The sequence below is a fragment of the Macrotis lagotis genome, chromosome 8, assembly GCF_037893015.1.
Source record: "Macrotis lagotis isolate mMagLag1 chromosome 8, bilby.v1.9.chrom.fasta, whole genome shotgun sequence".
Classification (NCBI taxonomy): Eukaryota; Metazoa; Chordata; class Mammalia; order Peramelemorphia; family Peramelidae; genus Macrotis; species Macrotis lagotis.
In genome coordinates this window covers 179,916,676-179,939,442 of record NC_133665.1, presented here as the reverse complement: position 1 = coordinate 179,939,442, position 22,767 = coordinate 179,916,676, and the positions used below count along the sequence as shown (strand labels likewise).

General features: G+C 50.8%; 1 protein-coding gene across 3 annotated transcripts in view; it reads left to right on the top strand.

Moving 5' to 3' along the window:
* The first annotated feature begins 1,000 nt into the window (after positions 1-1,000).
* Positions 1,001-22,767, top strand: part of FKBP9 (FKBP prolyl isomerase 9) — a 30,239-nt gene continuing 8,472 nt past the window's right edge. For 2 of the 3 annotated variants that reach the window (XM_074198942.1, XM_074198941.1), the window contains exons 1-7: positions 1,001-1,215; positions 13,828-13,973; positions 14,110-14,299; positions 16,747-16,892; positions 18,375-18,564; positions 19,928-20,073; positions 20,495-20,681. In XM_074198942.1, the coding sequence (XP_074055043.1) occupies positions 1,001-1,215; positions 13,828-13,973; positions 14,110-14,299; positions 16,747-16,892; positions 18,375-18,564; positions 19,928-20,073; positions 20,495-20,681 (1,220 nt within the window). Of the gene's footprint in view, positions 1,216-13,827; positions 13,974-14,109; positions 14,300-16,195; positions 16,303-16,746; positions 16,893-18,374; positions 18,565-19,927; positions 20,074-20,494; positions 20,682-22,767 lie in introns of those variants that run through there. The other variant, XM_074198943.1, reaches the window with a different exon arrangement.

The window sequence follows — 22,767 nt, the reverse complement described above, 5'->3', positions numbered from 1 at the left end:
AATTGTGCTTAGACCCTAGAACAAGTGTTCCAGGACCACCTCAATGATAGACAAGGCCACTCTGGCCATATTCCTCATGAAGCAGCTATGTGGTGTGGTGGGGAGATCCATCCTCTGATACTTAGGAATGTGTGACCTTGGGAAAGTCATTCCAGGGCTATCGCCAGTCCTGATTCATGTCTGGCCCCTGGACCTAGATGACTCTGGAGGAGAAACTGAGGCTGGTGACTTAGTCAAATTCAGCTCATGTGCTTGTCGTGGCATCACCTCCCTGATGGTCATGGATCTTCTTTGAGAACAAAGGACAAACACAAGCATTATCATCATCATCTCTCAGGGAAAAAATCAAAAGGAGGAAGAAGAATCCTGGTCCAGCTTTTGATACAGCCGCTGTATTATCTTTCAAGGGGAGGCGGGCTTTGAGTATAGGGAGAGTGAGCGCAGCAGGGCCCCCTCCCTGAGGAGATGTACATTATACTATCCATCTGTCATATCGATCTGATCTACATCCATCCATCCATCATCTGTTTCTCTGTCATATCCATCCAGCCATCTGATCCATCATCTTTCTATCCATCCATCTATCTGTGCAGCCGCCCAGCCATCTATCCATCACCGATCTACTCATCTATCTAGTTGTCTCTGTACGCATCTCTCCGTCCGGCTGGTGGGGCCGGCTCCGGCCCGGCCCGGCCCCGGCCCGCCCCGCCCCGGCCCCGGCCCCGGCCCCGGCCCCGGCCCCGGCCCCGGCCCCGGCCCCGGCCCCGGCCCCGGCCCCGGCCCCGGCCCCGGCCCCGGCCCCGGCCCCGGCCCCGGCCCCGGCCCCTCCCCTCCCCTCCCCGCCCCTCCCCTCCCCGCCCCCATCCCCGCCCCGGGGCGGGGCGGGCGCGGGCCGGGCGCGGCCTCCGGTCCACGTTTGCAGAGTCCGGCCCCGCCGCCCGCCGCCCGCCGCCCCGGCCCGCGCCTGCTCCCGCCCGGCCCGGCCCGGCCCCTGGGCGGCATGGCGGCCCGCAGGCCCCGCGCGCCCCCGCCCTCGCTGCTGCTGCCGCTGCTGCTGCTCGGCGTGGCGGGCCGCGCGGCGCCCGGCCGGGGGCCCGAGCTGCAGCTGGAGCGCCGCGCCGTGCCCGAGCGCTGCCCGCGCGCCGTGCGCGCCGGGGACTTCGTGCGCTACCACTACGTGGGCACCTTCCCCGACGGCCGCAAGTTCGACTCCAGGTAGCGCCCCGCTCCCCCGGCTCGCAGAAGGGCTGCTTTGGGCTCCAGGGTCCGGGGCGGCGGGAGGCCCCGCAGCCCCACCCCCTCGCAGCAAGCCCGGGGGGCAGGGGAAGGCGTGGGGGGCAGCGGGGCTGCCCCGGCCTCTTGGCGATCTCCCCCTGCTGCTGGGGCAGCCCCGGGGGCTCGCGGTGGCCGGCCCCATCCCGGGGAGCCCTGGCCCAGTTGTGCCCGATTCCACTTGATGTCACCCCAGGCCGCCTGGGGACCAGCCTTCCTTCTGACCGGGCCCCCAGGTCAGCTCGGCCAGTGCCGGCCCGGGGCCCCCCAGGTCAGCCGGGCCAGTGCGGACCGGGGCCCCCAGGTCAGCCGGGCCAGTGCCGGCCCGGGGCCCCCAGGTCAGCTCGGCCAGTGCTGGCCCGGGGCCCCCCAGGTCAGCCGGGCCAGTGCCGGACCGGGGCCCCCAGGTCAGCCGGGCTAATGCCGGCCCCGGGCCCCCCAGGTCAGCCGGGCCAGTGCCGGCCCCCCCCAGGTCAGCCGGGCCAGTGCCAGACCGGGGCCCCCAGGTCAGCTCGGCCAGTGCCGGCCCGGGGCCCCCCAGGTCAGCCGGGCCAGTGCCGGCCGGGGCCCCCAGGTCAGCTCGGCCAGTGCCAGCCCGGGGCTCCTCGTCCCAAGCCTGTGGCCCAGGATGGACCAGAGCAAAGGGCTGGCGCCCCAAAGGCAGCTTCGTGCAGGCCTGCACATTGCAGCCTTCCAGCCTCATCGGGGGTCCTGGGGAGAAGACCTTGGAGCCTGACCCTGCCTCCCCTGGGTGCAGCAGGGCCCGGCTGTGCAGGTCTCAGGGAGCCTCCTGGGGGTCTCTCATCCCACCCTGGACCCTGATATCTTCTCTAAGGTAGGGATGATCCCGGCAGTGCCGGGGGAGAGCCCTGTGCTGGGGGCATCAGTGGGCTCCCTTCTGCCCACATGGAGGGGGGGGCCTGGCCCTTAGTACTTGGAGAAAGTCTTAGAAAGTAGGGATAGAGGCTTTCTCTTTTTTCTTTTCTTTCTTCTTGCTCTTTGGCTTTGGCCCGGCGCCAGCCCAGGCCTTGCCCTGGCAGAAGCTAGCTGTGCCTTGAAGCAAGGCCAGTGTGCAGAAACATGATCGCTTCCCAGAAGAATTTTTTAAGTTCTTGGTTGGCTGCTGGTGGGCAGTTGGTGCCTCTGCTCCAGGGCGTTGGCAAGTTCAAGTTTCGGAAAAAGAACCCAACCAGCTTGAACCCCTAACCAGGGGCCTGGGCTGCCCCTCCTGGGCTTTGACAAGAGGGCAAAGGTGTGAGTGGCTGGCACCCGCCCTCCCGCCCGCTCCAGGCTGTCCAGGTGAAGCGGGGAGGCCTCGGCACCAGGACCACAGCTAGGCGATGGCTCTTTGCCAGCCGGCGGCTTTCCAGGGTCTTTAATGGATTCCGCAGCATTTCAGAGAGGAGTGCTGAGAATGATCTCCTGCTCCCCTTTGGGGGCTTCTGTTTGGAAGCCCCTTTCTGTCCCAGCCTCTCCCCTTTTCCTGTTTTGCTCTGTCCCTCCCAGAATCAACAAATTAGAGAGATGGAAGAGATTTCAGGGCCACGGAAGCCAGCCCAGACCTGAACTCTTGCCCCCCCCCTCCCCTCAAGCTCATCCATACTTTAATTATTCATCTGAATAACAGGCATGCATTTATTAAGTGCCAACTACATGCTGGAGCCTTGGAAAGAAGCAGAGGGAGATCTTTGCTCAACTCAAATTGTTAGGAAGTCGCAACCAACCTCATGGGGTCCCTCCCTGCATCAGGGGCCTCTGTGGAAGCTTAGTTTTAGAAAGGAAGAAAATTCAATTTAATATATTTTTCATCTCCACGCCCAGATTTCCATGTCCAACTTGTCTGCTGACTTGAAATCTGCACCTGGATGTCTCAGACTTGACACATCCTGAATGGAATTTATTGTCTCCCCCACCCTATCTCCAGAGTGTGATTCAGGATCTTTGCCAAATTTTGATTTTTCTGTGGAGGAAACTGCCAGATCCACAGTCCCAGAGTCATCCTCGCCTCTGAGTTTCTCTCTCCTTCCCGAGGCGTCACCATTCTGCCGCTAGGGCATTGCTTGCCAACTATCCAGACCCTTACCACCCGAATGACCATCCAGACCCTTACCACCTGAATACACTTGTATTTCTTTACCCTGTTATTTCTTATTATTTCTTCCTGGAGGATTCCAGATCTTTGGAAGTCAAGGCTGTGTGTGTGTGTGTGTGTGTGTGTGTGTGTGTGTGTGTGTGTGTGTGTGTGTGTGTGTGAGCAAGGATGACTGATCAGCCTCCTCTCGGTCTCTTCTCACGCCGTCTCTGTTCATGGGCAGCTTCATCTTCCTAAACACCAGCTTTCTCCTGTAATTATTCCCTCGTTCAGAAGTCTTCCTCAACCCCTCATTGACTCCAGAATAAAAGCCACAAATGTCCTTGTGGTATTAAAACCTTTGCAGCCTGTCTCTCGCTTCTCCTTCCAGACTGATTTCACATTATCCTGCTCTGAATTTCAGCCAGACTGGCCCTTGTGCCGTTTCCTGAGCTTGGCCTTCCATTGTCCAGTCTCTTGGGTTGGGTGGACGCATGATTTCCTCTCCTCCCCCACCCCCCACAGCTGGGTTTTCACATCCTGACTGCCCGCACTCCCTTCTCTCTCTCAGAATAGCTGTTGTCCTGCCCCTCAAGCCCCCCACCCAAGCTCCTGGGGGGCTGCACACTGGTCCTCCCTTCTCTCTCCAGCCCTGAGCACATCATCTGACACATGGTTGGTCTCAGATCACCCCCCAGGGGGGCCCTGGTAGTCTCCCTCTGCTTGCTCCTCTCCTGACTCATCTCTGTCCCATCTCCTGGCCTCCATGGTGGGAAGCTGTTATTCTTTATGGCCTCTTTCTCATCTTAAACGCCGTGGCCAACCATCCCTCTGGGAGTCTGACTCTGGTCTTGGTTCTTCTTGTGGGTCTGCCCTGGGCAGAACGCTTCCTCACAGACTTTCTGTCTCTTCTCCTCCTCCCCCAATCCATCTTCCATCTTCCCGACACACTCTACACCTTTGGTCCAAGAGTGGGTCCAGAAACCATGGGTGACCTCCTCATGTCTGTGGACCCCACAGCACCCCCAAGGATGGCATCGTTGGTGAGATTTAACCCCTTATTGAGGGTTTCCCCTTACTGAGCCTATGCTCAGTGTGGGTAGGTCTGAAACAACGTGAAATAAGGACCCTTGTGATGTGGCCTCTATGCTGATGGGGAACCACGATAAGCCTGCAATGCACTCCTTCCTCTCCAGGCCACAGTCAAGCTTCTTTTTGTAGACGAGGCCTTTTCTGATCTCTCCTTGCCATGGCTGAAGCCCCCCCCCCCACTTCAATTCACTTGTTACACACACACACACACACATTTTACGTATATTATATATAATATGCATGTGTGTCCACACTTGGGTGTGCATGAAATGTAGATGTGTGTATGTGGATAGAGATAAATTTAACTAAGTTTAGCATTCTCATTGAATGTGGTTTTGATAAAAATGAGTGCATTTGACAAAATGGGTAGAAACCCTTAAAACTTGAAATGCAGGAGAAAATGAAGGGCAAGGAGAAATTGCTGACTTCTAAAGAAGAGAGTTCTTAAGGATAAAGCTAGAGGCATCAAAGAAAATGGTCAGTGAATTATAGGTTTGTTTATTTAATCTGGGAGTCTGACTATAGATTGGACAGTCACAAGATAAATGGTAAGACCTTTGAGAAATAGCATTTTTTTAAAGTTCAGGGATTCACTGAACTCTTGCTATAAAATTGCTGCTGACCCAAGCATTGAAAATTTGTCTCTGTAGAATAGTAAGCAGATAAGTTTTCCATATGTAGGAAGGAAATAGCAAACTTTAATGCAATCTGAGCCTGTGGGAATATTTACTGTAAACATAGTCTTGTGCAGTTCTATATGAAATAATGCTTTTCTGCCTTAGGGGTAGTGGTAATTATATGATATTTTGGAATTAAAAAAAAAAGGAAAGGGGCAATGAGTCTAGGCAGGGTAGCTTACTCTCATGGTGGGCTGTTATCAGGAGCTGACTGCATGAAAAACATCATGGGCCTTCCAGTTAACCCGTTTACAACCCACCACAGAAGACTTTTTCTTTTTTTGTGTGTGAGTTAATTTTAGAATAAACCAAGATGCTATTCCAGTAATATCACTGGTCATCTTAACTCCCATCTGAGAGTGGGCGTTTGGTCAGAGTTTCAATTCTGGTTGTTCAAAGGCTCTTTTTTGTTATGGAGAGCCGGGGTGGTCATTTGTGGGGGGAGCCCTTCCTGAGGCTATAACTGGTTGTACCCTCTACTGCTATTTTAAAAAAATACATATTTGTTTTTCCAATGACTTGTAGAGTTTTCAACAATCATTTTTTGGTTGGGTTTTGAATTCCTCACTTTCCCCTCCCTCCTTTCCTTCTCCCCTCTCCTAGATAGAGAATAATCTACTATAGGCTAAACATATTTCTCTATTTATCATATTGTGAAAGAAGAATTAGAACAGAGAGAAAAAAAACAAATCAAGAGAGGAAAAAAAATGTAAAAGAAACTTTAAAGATTGAAAATAGTATACTGTGGTCTGCATTTAGACTCCGTGGTTCCTTCTCTGGATGTAGTTATGGGTGGAATTTTCCATTACAAGTCCTTTAGAATTGTCTTTGATTGTTGCATAGCTGAGAAGACCATGGCCATCATATCGACCATCATCCTATCACCCTCCCTCCTTTCTTTCTTCCTTCCTTCCATTTCTTTCTTCCCTCCTCCTTTCGTTCCTTCCCTTTAATCCTAGGAGACCTGAGTGTTAGTGTATACCATGCTCCCCTGGTTCTGCTCCCTTCACCTCATCTCAGTTCTTGAATCTTTCCAGGCTTCTCTGAAGTCTGGCCATTCAGGATTTCTTACACAACAATAGTTCCATCCCATTCGTGTATCACTTTTTGTTCAGTCATTCCCCAATAGATGGACATCTTCTCAATTTCCAGTTCTTTAACCACTACAAAAAAAATTGCTATAATTATACATTATAATGTACATTGGAGTCTTTCCCCACTTTCCATTATCTTTTTGGGATACAGACCTCCTCGTGGAATGTCTGGATCAAAGGGGATGCCCAGTTTGCTTGCCCTTTGGGCATAATTCCAGATTGCTCTCCAGAAAGGTGGATCAGCTCACAACTCCACCAGCAATGCATTACCATCACTACCTTTTGTCAGTCCTGTAGCTGCCTACCTGTATATGTGGGCATGTGAGCCTGTAGCCGCTTACCTGTATGGTCTCTCCTTGAATGGAATATAAGCTCTTGGAGAACAGGAACGATTTCTTTCTTTCTTTCTTTCTTTCTTTCTTTCTTTCTTTCCTTCCTTCCTTCCTTCCTTTCTTCTTCTTTTTTTTTTTTTTTTTTTTTTCCTTCCTTCCTTCCTTCCTTCCTTTTTTTTTTTTTTTTTTTTTTTTTTTACCATTGCCATTGCCTTGCACAGTACCTGCCATGGGGTAGGAGCTTATTAAACACTTATGACTGATTAACCCGCCTCTGTTCTGACCTTGGCTCTGGCATACCAGGTCGTCCCCCTGGGGTTTTGCTAGGCACCTGGCTGAAGTTTTAAGCTATGGATGAGTTGGTGATCTGCATTGGTGGGGTGAATTTTCAGGACACTAAAACCACTGTCCACCCCCCCCCCCCCATGTGTTCAAACCAATATTTTCGGGACTTGGCCACAAATTATTTTTCTAGGAGACTATTTGGGGTTGGCTTTTGTTTTTGTTGTTACTCATTAATCTTAACAACACATCCCTATTGCCTTCTTTTCATTCATTTTTTTCTAGCCAGTGTTATCCTCAGTTGAGCCATGGTTTTGAAATTAGGTGTTGGGTAAAGGGAATGGACATTTAGCTGTGCAGCAGCTACTTAAAATAAAAAGAACACTGCAATTTCAGCCGGATTGCAAAGTATTCTGCCCAAACACATTAGCCAAGACTCCCAGCCAAACTTCTCATTACTGGCTCTGATAGCTTTGGGAGGCAAAGTGGTATTTACTCCTTCTTTTATTTTCCTTTCTAATTCAATAAACATTTAAGCAATTATTATGCTGTACTAGGCTCTCAGGAATACCACAACAGAACTGAAATAGGCCCTGCCTTCAAGGAGTTCCCGTAGATAAATAGTCAGGAGATAAATAGCATTTTTCCTGGACGATTCCTTCCTTTTTTTGTTTCTCCCTGCTTCCCTCCTTCCTTTCCTTCCTTCCTTCCTTCCTTCCTTCCTTCCTTCCTTCCTTCCTTCCTTCCTTCCTTCCTTCCTTCCTTCCTTCCTTCCTTCCTTCTCTCCCTCCTTTCCTCCCTCCCACCCTCCTTCCTTCCTTCCCCTTCTTTCTTTCCTCCCTCCCTCCCTTCCTCCTTTCCCCTTCTTTCCTTCCTTCCTCCTTCCATTTCTTTCTTCCCTCTTCCTTTCTTTCCTTCCCTTTAATCCTAAGCAACCTGAGTCACATTGAAGCTGAGGATTCTTGGAGCCACCCCAAGGATTGGGTCCACTCTAGGGTAGGCTGCCTTTGACCAGCTCTGAGTGAGGGCACCATATTTGAATTGGCTTTTGGCTTGACGTAGTCTCTGACTAGAGATAATACTGTAGGACTCCCCCAAGCATTGGATCCTCGGGTTCCTTCTGACTCCCCCACCTGCCTTTCCTCTAGTTGAACACTGTCTCTGCCCCTTTTGTCCTGTGTCCACTGGCACTCTGCAAAGAGCCTGGCAATGGCAAGTCTTAGAGCTGGTTGTCAGATTGAGACTGGACCATTGAGGGATGGAGTGTTTGTCCCTGGCACCCCAGGGACATGCGAGGCATTGGTGCCAGGTGGCGAGGGCGCCTCTTCTGACTGCCACGTCCCCATGGAGTCTGGGCTGCCTGACCTCATTTTGGGGATAACAGGCATCTTGAGCTCCAGGCTGGGGCTATTGTTGATAACAGCATGGAGAGGCAACTGTGACTTGGGAACCTTGAGGCAGGATAGGATTTTTTTTCTCCTCCCTTAATCTCTTCCATTCTAAGGTGCCCCTGATTAAGGAGGGTATCTTCACTTGAGCTTGGGTGATCCCATTGGTCTGGAGTGTTGGGTGTGTGCCGCCAGGGTACTAGGTGTTGGGAAGGACATTCCCAAGCTGGAGAGAGTTCAGAGGACAGTAGGCAGGATGGCCAAGGGTCTGAGACCACATTCCAGGAGGATGGATTGTTAAAGAAACTGGGGGAAGAGAGAAGCATGGAAGGAGCACTCCTAGCTCTTAATCAATATTTGTTGATGTTGCTCATTCTTTTCTAGCCTCTGAAGGGCTATCACTTGGACAGAAGGTTAGATTTGTTCTTCTGGTCCTTAGAGAGCAAGAAGCTCACACAGATCTGGTGTCTGTGAAACTTCCCATAATGTTGACCTTTCCAGCAGGGGTCTGGGGGGGGGGCAGCGGGGAGTGGGGGAGAGCAACAACAGTGTGGGGTGGCATGGGGGGGGGAGCAGCCCTTTCTGGAGGTCCTTGCTCAAGGTTGGGTGGCCACTGGAGGAACACTGGACTCTGGGCTGCCTTGGAGGTACTGGAGCCTGAAATCAGGAAGACTCAGGTCAGTGAGGACCTCCTGTTCTAAGCAGCTACTACGGTGACCCTGAGCAAGTCTCCTGACTGTTCTCTGTCTCAGTTTTTTTTCTTTTTAAATAATGTTTCTGCTCTACATGATGAGCCCTTAGAGATGCTCATTCCTCTGTCTTTCCCCACAGTCTCTGAAATTCTGAGATTATCCAGACCTCAATTTCTTCCTCTGTAAGTCTTCTTCTGACGATAAGTCCTCAGGGCTGATACCTCACCCCTGGATGTCTTAGTTTTGGGTGACTTGGCTCAAACTCATCTCCACTCCTGAATTGTTTTTTCCTTGAGACCTTTTCATCTTGATCCCTTTGCTCTTTGGCTGTTGGAGGAGTCTTGGGAGGGAGCCAGGAGCCAGGGGACAGCTCCTGGCTTCTTGCCGAGGCTCGCCATGTAGAAGTGATGACATCGGAATGCCGTGAGTCCTCTATCCAGGGGCCTAGAAGAAAAGCACATTTGAAAATGATTTCCTAGCATGAGGATTGCAGCCATTGCCATCCATGTTACATCTGGGGAAATGCCGATGCTCTGTGTGGTGTCTATTAATAGAAGTAGCTTCCTGGGCTGGGGGGCAGCTGGGGATAGAGCTCTTAGCGAGTGGTCGAGTGGCTGTGGACCTCTTGGACCTCAGGGTGTGGATGGGGCTGAGAAGAGAACCTTGTGGCACTCGGGGAGCCCCCCCTCACCGCCAGTGTCTTTACACAGCAAGACGGAGGAGGGACATGGCTGGCGGGTGTTTGGATGGTGTGTGACCCCACAGCCAGGACCCTGGCAGTTGGTTACCCAGTCTCCACTGTGAAGAGCTCCATGTAGGAGAGCTCCTGACTCCCACTAGAACCCTGCGAGGCCATGTTGAAGACTTCTGATGTGTTTGGGGAGACCCGCTACCCTTCCATCTCAGATTCGAGGAAGTTTTCCTACAGAGAACCAAAGTCTCCCTCTGCCTCGAGTCCTGCTCCTGGGGACCTTGCAGACTCATGACCTTTCCATACCACATCCCTCCATGGACGGGAAGGTCTTTAGAGTGCTGTCAGTCCAACAAAGCAACTAGCATGGGTCTCTTGCTGTGCCACGTCCTAGGGGTCCAATTAGTAAAGAGAAAGGCAGCCTCAGCCCTCACAGGAGAGACAGGAAGGGGGATGCCAGGGCTTCATATGGTTGAAACCAGACTGGGCAGTGGACTCCCAGGAGAGTAAGCTGAGTCAATTTATAAAGGAGTTTGGTGGTCTGCCACCCCTCCATTCGGCAAAGCCTTTATCATGCCCTCTACCTGGCAGATAGGTCCTTGCTCACTAGGAGCCAAATTCTAGGGCAGTGGTGGGGTCAGAGTAAGGTGTAGGAAGACTAGAAAGTTAGGGAGGGTCCCAGTTATAAAATGCTTTATACAACAAATGGTTTTATATTTGATCTTGGAGACACTTGAATTTATTGAATAAGGAGTGACCTGGTTGGACCTTGGCTTAAGGAATATTACCTTGGTGACTGAATGGAGGATGGACTGGAGAGGCAGACCCATCAGGAGAATTTGATTAGTCCAGGTGAGAATGGACTGATTCAAGTCTCAGTAAAGATGCTTTTTGATGATGGGATCTGTGGCAAGTCTCTTTCTCTTTCTCCACTTCTTCCTTTGTAAGATGAAGATCAAAATGGCAGCTCCCTCGCAGGGTGGTTGGAGGGGCAGGTGCAGCTCTTCTCTGGAGCTCTTTGCAAAGTGCTGATAAATGGCAGCTGGCATAATTGTTTTGGAGAAGGATGATGAGTTCCATTCTACACTTGCTGCATTTGAGACGGCAATGGGACATTCAGGTGAAGACATTCATGGTGTTAAAAATACAAGAGAGTTGATGGTCGGAGATGTGGATTTCTGAAGGATCCAGGAAGGGAAGAGGGAGCTTGGTCAGATACTTGACAGAGGGCAAAGTATCCAGGGGCAGGGGTTGATCCATAATGGTAAAGACTATAGAGATGTCAAGAAAGATGAGGACTGAGAGAGGGCCACTGGCTGAACGGTCAGCTTTGCTCTTCTGCCTCACCTATCTTTCCTCCCACTCACCTGAGTCCTTGAAGGTTGATTTCTGACCTCAGGATGCTCCCATCCCTAGTGAAGTCTCTGCTGATGAAGCAGTGACCTTTCCTCAGGCCTCATCCTCCTTGTGGCTATAATGCTGGTGATCTTTCCCTTCCTCAGGTTACTTTGCCCTCTCCTGACTTGGGTGGCCCGGCCTTCCCCAGCTTTCCTCCCATTGCCTTCCCAGTCTCCTTTGCAGTGTCTTCGTTGGAATCCTTTCCTATACCCTTTCTGGGTGATCTTGTCTAATCCTGTTGACTCAAGATCCCTAGTCTCCATCTTGAACACCTGGTCTGCCCCACTGACCATCCACTTGAATGTCCCTTTGAAATTTTACAGATACATAGTCACAGTGGGACTCATACTTGCCCCGTACTAAACCTGTCCTCTCCCCCAAGCTTTCCTCTTTCGAGGGCACTACTATTCCTGCAGTCATCCAGGCTTTCAGCTGTGGACCCTTCTTCATTCCCCACATACAATCTGTGGCCAAGATCTGCTGAATTGCTAGTTCCTCTCACATCTCCCTTTTCCTCTTTGGTCCCACACGTTCTGGACCAGGCTCTCTTCCTCCATGACTGAGGTGGTCACCGTGGTCTCCTAATCGGTCTGCTTGGTTCCAGTTCACTCTGCACAGCCCCCAAAACACTCTTCCTCTGGCATCGGTCTAACTGGACCGTTTCCTGCTCAAGGATCTTCAGTAACCCTAGAACCTAGTACCTAGAAGCAATGGCTAGATCCAGCATCAAAAGCCCTTGACAACCAATCTCTGACTTGGCTTTCTAGACACTACACTGTTTCAGGGAGTTATTCAGCATGTTATTAGGTGTGTACTATGTGCTGGGCAGCCACGTTTTAAACCTCACCACTCCCAGGAGCACAATGTTGTTGGAGCATAGTGGTTTTTGTTGTTAAAACTCCTTATCATTTTCTGGGGTTGGACTCAGTTGCTACCTCCTCTTTCCTCACAAGCTCACTTGATATTGGGGTTCCCCTTCTCCCCCAAATTAGCTAATGGTGGCTTATCCATCAGCATGTCTTGCCTTTCCCAGTAGGAAGGAGCAAAATTTTTCGTTATTTCCCTTGTGATTTCTAGGGCTGACTGACACATGGTGAGCAGTTTTTGGCTTGAATAGCATTGGATTCTCTTTCTAAAAGCCTACTAGTTGGAAAAGCCCTTTGTATACTGGGGGAGCTGATTTTGTGGAGATCCTCTCCTGGTGTCCCATCTCGGGCTTGAGGAAGACCATTTGAGGGATCTTGGAACCCCAATCGCCCCCTCCCATGTCCTTCCCAGCCTGAAGGGCAGAGAAGGGGCAGAATCATTCTTCCTTCCCTCTGTTGACCACTAGCACTGCCCCTGTCCAGCCGTGTGGCTCTTGCTCCAATTGGTCCGTCACTCCCAGTGAGCATTTTAAATTCCAGGCGCTGTTTTGCTTCTCTCCTCAGAGCTGGTTGATGAATTCTCTGTGCATCCACGTGGATCCAGGGATTCTCCCCTTTTTTTACCTGCCTTAGAATAATTTGTGTTTTGGCTCTCAGAGTTGCATCTTCTTTCTTTTAACCTTATTTTTGTGGATACTTTTTGTTTTCACATTACCTCCATTTGTGGATATCTTCATGCCCCTTCCCAGGAAGGCCGAACAGAGAAGGAGGCAAATGAAGAAGCAGCAGAGTCGATCTTTGTGTCGACAGGTGATGGGTGGAACCAGACTTCAGTCCTCAGAGGGTCCCAGTTGCCTTTGGTCAGATGTCCCTGGCAGGTTGAGGTTGAGTGCCTCCCCATGCAGCCTCTGAATTGTTCAAAGCTGCTCTCCCCTCTTGGGTGCTGCCTTCCTCACCTCCTTCTGGCCCCTGCCCCCTCTTCCTCCTTTCTGCCCCCGACCCCAACGAGAGTCCCCCTGGTTCTGCTTGGGCTTCCAGATCCTCTTTGTGGGTGGACCAGGTCCAGGACAGTACTTCCTTTCTCAGACTATTGGGGAAAGAGAAATTACAAAGACGACATTGGCAGATGAGGTGCGTAGCAGACAGGATGACCCTGCCTCCGTCCATGGCCCCTACCTTGGCTCGTCATCCAAATCCCATCTTTGCTGAGCACACCTGAGGCTGCCTGGATCATTTGCAGTATTTTTAGTTTGCCGCTGTCTAGATGCAGCTTAGAGATGATAGTGTCTCATATTTGCTAATATTTTGAGTGACTAATGCAGTTGGCATCTGTGAAATCCCTTTAGGGTCTCAAAGCACTTTGCTTCCATGCTCTGCCCACCCCTCTCAGTGACTGGTCAGGTCCCAGCTTTAGTGTCGGGAGCACCTTGGGCAAGTTGAAGATTTAGAGTGGGAAGCGACTTGAGGTGCTGGTCCAGCCTGTGAGTTTATAGATGAGGAACTGAGGGCCACTGGAAATGAATGACCCGCTAAATGTCCTGCAGGTGGCCATGGAGGTGGGATTTGAACTCAGCTCCTCTGATGCTGGAGCTGTAGTTTTTCTGCTGGGCTCTGCCATGAAGGAAACTGAAGCTCAGGGAGTGACTTGCCCAGGGCAGTCAGAAGGAAGGGGGCAGCGGTAGAGGGTCTGCCCAGGCCTTTCCTGACTCAAGCCCAGAGCTCCGCCTCTTGTCCAAGGCTGATATGAGGCTCGTGCTGGGTCAGTCAGCTGGGGACCAGAGGCAGGACGGCTCAGGTCTGGTGTTCTGGCCCAGGTCTGATGTTCCGGCCACTTTGTTCTCAGACTTACCCTAAGAGCCAGCCATCCCTCCAGTCACCCCCGTCAATTGTCCTTGAGCTCTAAAAATACTCTATGGAAGGGGCACTTCCTGCCTCCTGAAGCATTCATGCCTCCCTTTGTCCTCTTGTGCAGCTATGACCGGGGCTCTACGTTCAACGTATTTGTGGGGAAAGGCCAGCTGATCGCAGGGATGGACAAAGCCCTCGTTGGCATGTGTGTGAACGAGAGGAGGTTCGTGAAGATCCCTCCCCAGCTCGCCTACGGGAGCGAAGGCGTCCGTGAGTATGACTCAGATGCGATTCTAGAAAACAGCCAGGACCCCTTTGACTTTTGATTTTCCGGCCGATTCTTTGAGGTTCCTGAGGATGGGCTGCTGGGCGGGGGGTCTCACTTTACCCTATCTTGCATTCCCAGCCAATGTCATCCCCCCGGACTCTGTACTGCACTTTGACGTCCTCCTGATGGACCTCTGGAATTCCGAGGACCAAGTGCAAGTTCACACTTACTTCAAGCCGGCCAACTGTTCCCGGACGATTGAGGTGTCAGATTTTGTGAGATATCACTACAATGGCACATTCTTGGACGGGACTCTGTTCGACTCCAGGTAAGGTCTGCTTTGGCTGGGGTGTTGGGCCCCCTTTCCTCTCCTCGCACCTACTCTGCTTCTTTCAACAATAGCTGCCATTGCTTCATGACCCTCGTCTCCTGAGGCTTCCTTGTCAGGTGGAAGACCGAACCAAGCGAGCCACCTCTTGAGAGACATGCCAGATAGATGGAGAATTCAGCAAGGATTAGCTCAGGAGGAAACCAGGAGAGGAGAGAAGGAAGAAGATATAGAGGTCTAGAAATTCCCAGAAAGACCTGAAGTCGAGGGGGGTGGGAGAATGTTGAGGAAAAACTGACCAATATGGAAATGCAGTAGTGAAGGAGAAAATGGCTGTGGAACAGTCAACCACAAGATGCCAAAGCCAAGGAAAAGGCATCAAGGAAGGCAAGACAAGGTAGCTCACCCCCAAACGGAGATGAGTGACAGGTGCAGGCTGAGTCAGGGTTTTTGCTTGAGAATGTCTGTGAAGGAATAAAGAGTATGAGTGGCATCTCAGGAACCAGCACCAGTTCACGACAGACCCCGGAGAAGCACAAGCTTCCTGTTTGATTCTTCTGGAGGTGCAGGCACAGTACTATAAGTCCAAGGACCAGGAAAGCATCCTGTGAAGCATGTGGGACGAGCCAAGGATGGAGTGAGGTCGGGACATGAACTCAGTGGGTTTGATCATTTGAAGAAAAAGGATTTTGTGTTTTTAAAATAAGCAGTATCCCAAAGTGGATGTTCGGGCCGGTATCAGAGCATTTGTTTTTGGCTCACAGACTTTGTCCAGGTCCTGGCTCTGCTTTTAATGTATTCAGTTTGGGGCAAGCTCCTGTACCTTGGTTTCTTTCTCTGTAAAATGAGGTTGGATCCAGCCCTAAATATAGGATCTCTAATGGTCCATAATGGAGGGGAGCCCATAGAGATGGATGAAGCCATACGTGCTTCCCAGTGGAGAAATGAATGGATGGAAGGAAGGAAGGAAGGAAGGAAGGAAGGAAGGAAGGAAGGAAGGAAGGAAGGAAGGAAGGAAGGAAAACCTTTTATGGAGCGCCTGCTGATTTCCAGGTCACAGAAAGTTAGAAACTTTGGGGTGGCAGATGGATTCAGAAGGGGACACTGAGCACGTCTTGTCTAAATTCCATCAAAATATTTCTCTTTTTTATCAAAATGCAAGTTGTTTAAGATTGTAGTGTTATATTTGCAATGAATTTGGAGACAAAGGCCCCAGATTCGCCTCATGGCTTTCTGACCAAGGACAAGTCCTGTCACTTGGACCTGAGTCTCCAGCTCTGAGGCTGGGGTTCTGCTAACTGTCTTGGCAGCCCTATGTCATCATTTGTGGTGAATGAGATTTGTAAAAAATCTGTCCTGGGTTTTGGAGACATTTACACTGAATGACCATTTCAGAGGAGAAATGAGCAAGATGAACATGGTATTCTAGGGTTGATGTGAATAGGCTCCCATAGTGTTGATTGGGGGTTAAACTAGAGATGACACCCCATCCATGAGCTCGTGCCCCTGTTATCCTTGGATAATTGTGAGAGCTGATTATTGGGAAATTTGAGGCCTCGCTTCTTTCAGGATTTCATATTTCAAATGACTATCGTGTCCTTACATTTTTTAAATTAATTTATCCAATTATTTATTTATTTGTTCATTTATTTTTAATTTTTCACATTCAGTTTTTGAAAATTTTGAGTTCTAAATTCCCTCGTCTCACCCCTTGAGAAGGCAAAGCAATATATCAATTTTACATGTGTAGTCATGTAAAATAGAGTTCCATATGAGCTCTACTGCCAAAAAAAAGAATCAAGAAGATGAAAAAAGCCTAATCCAGTCTGCATTCAGAGTTTATTAGTTCTTTTTGCAGAGGTGGAGAGCATTTTCCATCATGAGTCCCTGGGAATTGTCTTGGATCATTGTATTGCTGAGAAGAGCTAAGTCATTCACATTTGTTCATCATGCAATAGTGCATGTTCTCCTGGTTCTGCTTACTTCACTTTGAATCAGTTCATGTAAGTCCTCCCAGATTTTCCCGAAATTATCCTGCTTCCTATCTTACAGATCACCCTCCTATACCACAATTTGTTCAGCCATTCCCCAATTGACAGGCATCCCTCCAATTTCCATTTTTTGCCACCAAAAAATATTTTGCTATAAATAGTTCCTTTTCTCTTATATTTGACTCTTTGGATATAGATGTATTTCTTTTGTATATGCTGCCCTGATAATGCCCTCTGTGCTAGCTGAGGGTCAAGACCTGGTGATGTTTGTCTTGGCAACCCCAGGGCTTAGCAATGTCCTTTTAATAAAAACTTGTTCTTTGATCGATTAGTTTCTTCATAAACTTTAGGAATACTGATTGATGATTTGGGAGCAGAAACCCCTCAAAGGATGGGGCCAGGGGTGACCAGTCCTGAGGAAGGGAGACTCACCTGCTTCCACCTTTCATTTGGTAGCCACAATCGGATGAAAACCTATGATACCTACGTGGGGATTGGCTGGCTCATCCCGGGCATGGACAAGGGTCTTCTGGGGATGTGTGTGGGGGAAAAGCGAATCATCACCATTCCCCCTTTTCTGGCCTATGGGGAAGATGGCGACGGTGAGTCCAATCCTGCCTTTATTTTATGCCATTCTGAATCTAGTGGTGGCCAGGTGGAGCCTTGCAGGCTTCATATGAGGAGATTGTCTCTTAAACATTGGGTTTTGGAGGGTGAGTGGAAGTCTGGCCTTGACACCGGGTCTCTTTGTATAATGGGATCAGAGTAGTCCCTGCCTCCTGGGTGGTGATAGTTTGCTGTGATGAAGGACCAAAGAGTGGCTTATTGGTTGATATCTCCCCCTACCCACTCATTGAAAGAGGAAGAGACTGAGGTCCAGGCTGGCCCAAGGCTCAGGCGTAGCCACCATGTTCCTGTTTCCTTAGATTGCTTTGTCAGCAGGTGTCACTGAGGAGGTGCCAGTCATGCCCGGCTCTGGGGTGCTAGTCAATGTAGAACGTTTCCATCGCCTTTTCTTCCTTCCATGTTTTGCTCCTTGCCCATAAAACTCCTTTATAAAAGTAAAGAGAGAGGGGGGAAAAGGCGGCTAAGGACTCCCCAAATCACCCCGGTTCCCACACTGTAGGCAGTGTTCTGTCTCCATAGGCCCCCACTGATGAGGATGGAAGAAGGACAAGAGGGCTCCTCCCAGCTTGTCTTCTGGGCCCACCCTGATGGACCCCAGAAGATGTAGAATTCTATTTTGATTTTGTTTTAGCTGGTGAACATTATTTAAAGCATTAATCACAATTTTCTTTGGGGCTTGTCATTTTTCCCCGTCTATGAGAGAGAGAGAGAGAGAGAGAGAGAGAGAGATGGAGTTTTGCCTTTTTCTTCAGAAAAATGGAAGATTTGTAAATTACAGTTCCTTATAATTTTTCTTTTCCAAGGCTTCTTAATAGTAAGTTCTGTGCTCAGAAGTTTCTTTTTAAAAAAAATTATATTTTGTTTTTCCCAACTGCACGGAGATGCTAACATTCATTTAAATCAGTTTTGAGTTCCAGGTGTCCTCTGTCCCCCACCTTGTGCCCCCCCTCCCCAAGCTGGGGAGCACTTTGATCCAGGTTATTCAAATGCCCTTTTTCAGAACAGATGTCCCCATTATCGGCTGCCTTGAGGGTCAGACTAATGCTGACCATCATCTGGAGTTGCACATGCGTGTGGGGGGGCACTCATACTCCTCCCCAGGCTGGGCCCCTCCCCTCCCCCACAAAGGCCCCAGCACCCCCCCAGTCTTGGTCTGGTCTGGGGGCCTGACCATCTAGCCATTGTCTCTCTAGTGGCTCCAGTGTCTGCCCAAAGCTTGGATGAGGGCTGATCCCCTCCTGTGGGTGATGGCACTCCCCCTTGTGAGGTAGGCTTAGGCTAAGAGACCCCTTTACTCCCTCTGAAAATGCCTAAGCTGCCTGTGGTCAGTGCTGAGATGGGCCAGTGGTCAGCGGGCACTCAGGCTGCCCGTGGGGTACCTGGAGCCTCCAGCCCTTGTCCCAGACCAGGACGAATCATGGTGACGGCGGGTGACACCCCCTTTCTAACCCCTCCAGGGAAAGACATCCCCGGGCAGGCCTCCCTGGTGTTCGACGTGGCTCTGTTGGATCTGCACAACCCCAAAGACGGCATCACTGTGGAGAACACGCTTGTGCCAGAAGGCTGTGAGCGCCGCAGCAGCCCTGGGGACTTCCTGCGCTACCACTACAACGCCTCCCTCCTGGACGGCACCGTCTTTGACTCCAGGTAACGGGGCCTCCCCAGGCGGTCAGGGTCTATGGCAACTTGTGGGAAGGGTCGGGCTTCTGGGTCCGCTGACGTCATGTGCACCCCGCAACCTCAGCTCTGCTCCCAGTTCGGCGCCGTTTCCCACCTCTTTGCTTTTGTTCTGACTGTGCCCCCCCACCTTGTTGCTGTCGCCTCCCTGAATCCCACAGCCACTCCATGGGACCCCACTGTGGGGTGGCCCCTATGTGAGCGCCCCGCATTTATGGGGGGTGAGGCCGTGGCAGGATTGATCCATCATTGCCTTAAACATCACAACCTCTTGTGGTGCAGTAGAAAGAGATTTAGAGTTGGGGGTCCGGGTCCATGTCCTGGTCCTGTTCCTGAGCAGCCCAGTGATGTCCGGGCAGGGGGGTTACTCTGCCTGCCTCAGTTTCCTCTGCTGTAAACTTGAGGAATGAAGAGCGGGGGGTGGTGTCTGGCCCAACCCCTCCCCATGTAGGGCAGACGCTGCCGTGCCATGAAGCTCCTCCATGGAGGCTGCCCCTCAGGACAGCTGGTCCTCAGTAAGCGGTGTGAGCACTCATCTCCGGTTGTGATGTTAATGCACTTTGTCAGTGATGGTTTAGGGGCGGCAAAGATGGAGGCGTCTGGAGAAGTGTCCCCTTGGGCCTGTAGCCATCAGACCACCTATCCTAGCCAAGCCCCTCCCCAGTCACCTGGCCCAGCCCCCTGGTCTCCTGATGAGGAGGTGAGGCCCAGAGAGGGGGTGTTGCCAAAGTATGGGGACAGAAACACCCTGAATAACTGAAAGAGAAACTGAGGCACAGCTCTGCTCCACTGCACTTTATGCAAGGAATGGTTATTGAGGACTGTATTGGAATACTTGGGGCCTCACGCCCCTTTAGAGTGGTCAGAGCTGGTGTAGGGACTCCCTGAGGTCTCTCAGAAGGTTCTCTCGACATGGGGAGGGGGATTTGAATCCAGTGCTTTTTTCTGCCAGACTGGAGTCTTCCCCAGCCATTCATCCCATTCCTGATTTCCTGCCTCCTTGTCCCCTTCTTCAGACCCTGGGGGAGCACAGCCCCCCTGACCCCCACACCCCTATTTCTTGGCTGCCCTTGTTTGGAGCCTGTGCCTTCTGTCTTCTCAGTGCGGCCTGGTCAGCCTCAACCATGCTGAACTTTTGTCTGGGTGAGGAGCCTCGGGTCTGAGTTTGAATCCTGGGTCTGATTCTTATCCTCCTTGTCATCCTAGACAGACTGGGCCTTTCCAGGAGAGTGGGGGTGGGGCTGAACTTGGTTGGGGGTCCCTGGTGGAGCCAGTGACCCCGGTCAGGGAGCGGAGGTCCCTCCTGACACTCCAGATTGTGTTTGTGCCTCAGCTATTCGCGGAACCGCACGTTTGACACCTACATTGGGCAGGGCTATGTGATTGCTGGCATGGACGAGGGCCTGCTGGGAGTGTGTGTTGGAGAGAGACGCCGAATCGTCATCCCCCCTCACCTGGGCTATGGCGAGGAAGGCCGCGGTGAGTCTGGGCCCCGACCTGGGGCTGTTTCCAGCTCCACGCCTTCATCCAGGCGGCTGCTGGCCAGGTGCCCCCAGCCTCCCAATATGCCCCTCCCACAGTCACTGGGACCTCTGGCTCCTCTCCCTTTCAGATCAGAACCTTTTTTTTCAGGCATTTTCTTTTCCCTTTGCATCTCTGGTGCTGCCCCAGAACAAGCTCTTTGTAAATGCTGATTCATTGATTGTTAGATTGGTTGATTGATCAATCTCAAGCATAGGTCCAGAGGAGGAAGCAGGCCTGGGGGTCCAGCTCTTCTGCTCTGAGCTTGGGCTTCTTCTCCAGCCTCCACACAAGCTGGCCGCTCTGGGATCCCCCCTCCCCCCTCATCTTGGGGTCCCCCCCCAGGCCACCCCCTCACTGTCTCCGTCTCTATCTCTAGGGAACATCCCTGGCTCTGCCGTCCTGGTCTTCGACATCCACGTCATTGACTTCCACAACCCCTCGGACTCGGTCAGCATCACCTCCCTTTATAAGCCAGACAACTGCTCAGTCCTGAGCAAGAAGGGGGATTACCTCAAGTACCATTACAACGCCTCCCTCATGGACGGCACCCGGCTGGACTCTACGTGAGTGGGGGTCTGGGGGTGGATGGACCTGGGCCTGAGGAGGGACCACGAGAGCTCTAGCTCTGCTGTTTCACCTGCGAGGACGGGTCTGGCACAGTTCAGTGGTCCCCCACAGTGGGTGGAGAGTGTCAGCACAGGGATTTGCACTTGGGACCTCTGCTTGCTCCGGTGACAGGAAGCTCTCCACTAAGGGAGGCAGGACAGCGAGGAACCTGAGGCTCAGTGGTGGGATTTGAATCCAGTCTTTTCCATGGGGTTCCAGCCCCTTTCTCCTTAGGACTGTGAGACTTGAGCCTGTAGCCACGGCCAGAATGACTAGCCTCACCTGATGCCTGGCCAGGGTTGGGTCGGATGGGGGGTGGGCATCAGGTCTTCACCTGCACCCTGGTCCCGTGACATGAAAGGCACGAGACCTTGGCCTTGGCAGAGGGGCTTGTGGCTCCACTGAGTGTCTTGAGCTTCATTTATATGTAGGAGATGAGTGCTCTGAGATCTGGCTGCTTTGGGTTTAAATAATGGAGATGGGGGCTCAACTGATAGGAGAAAGAGCACAGGGTCTTTCACTGGGAAAGGGGTGGGGAGAGCACGGTGGGGCCCAAGGGTGTGCCCCCAGATTACAGCCCCCGTATTGGGAGAAGACCCCCAGAATACAGCTTGGGTCCTGGGAGAAGATACCAGAATATGGCTTGGGTCCTGGAAGACTACAGGGGTGGTCCTAAGCAGGACTTGGGCAGAGCCAGCCCTAAGGAAGGACGCTACCAGTGACCATTGTCCAGGCAGAAGACAGACTAAAGGCAATCTGAGACATCTCCCCCAAAACTGGACGAGACAACAAAAAGTGAATTTGGGGATTCATCATTTTGACTAGATTGTTGTGGTCTACCCATGGGCAAGTCATATTTCTCCACTTACTTAGATCTGCCTTTTTAAAAAATAAAATCAATTTATTTTTCCAATTACATGCAAAGATAGCTTTTAACCCCCCTTTTTTTTGTAAGGTTTTGAATTTCCCATTTCCTTCCTCCCTTCCCACCCCCGAAATGGAGCCGTTAACGCATCCCTGTTAATCATGTTGTGAAAGAAGAGTCACATCAAAAAGGGCAGAAAAACATGAGAAGAAACCATAAAACCTGAAACAATTTTTAAAACGAAGAAGCAAGTTTTGGGCCGTACCTGGAGGCCCAGTCCTTGTTGCACAGACCTTGTTCTGCCCCCTTGAGGCCACTCAGCTCATTCACATCTTTCTTTTTGTTGTAAGACTGCAGGATTAAGTGACTTGCCCAAGATCACCCAGCTAGGCCATTATTTAGTATCTGAGGTTGGATTTGAATTCAGGTCCTCCTGACTCCAGGGCTGGTGTTCTATCTGTGCCACCCAGCAGCCCCCACATTGTTCTGTGGGCATAGTTCCATATTGCTCTCCAGAAAGGTTGGATCCATTCAAAACTCCACCAACAATGCATTCATGTCCCAATCCTCCCACAGCCTCTCCAGTATTGATCATCTTCCCTTTTTCTCATCTTGGCCAATCTGATAGGTGTGAGGTGATACCTCATTGTTGTTAATTTGCATTTCTCTAATCAGTAGTGATTTGGAACATTTCTTCATATGATTATATATTGCTTCAATTTCTTCATTTGAAAATTGTCTTTTCCTATCCTTTGACCGTTTATTGGGGAATGACTTGTGACTTGATAAATTCGATGTAGTTCTCTATATTTTAGAAATGAGACCTTTATCAGAACTCTTAGTTGTGAAGATTGTTTCTGAGCTTTCTGCTTTTCTTCTAATTTTGGCAGCATTGATTTTATTAGGGCAAAACTTTTTTAATTTAATATAGTCAAAGTCATTCATTTCGCACTTTATAATGTGCTCTAATTCTTGTTTGGTCACAAATTTATCCCTTTTCCATAGTTTTGATAGACAAAGATTTCTTGGTCTATTTATCTATGGTATTACCCTTTATATTTAAACCTATACCCATTTTTGACCTTATTTTGGTATAGCACAAATCTATGCCTAGTTTTTAACATACTATTTTCCAGTTTTCTCAACAATTTTTGTCAAATAGTGAGTTCTTATTCCAG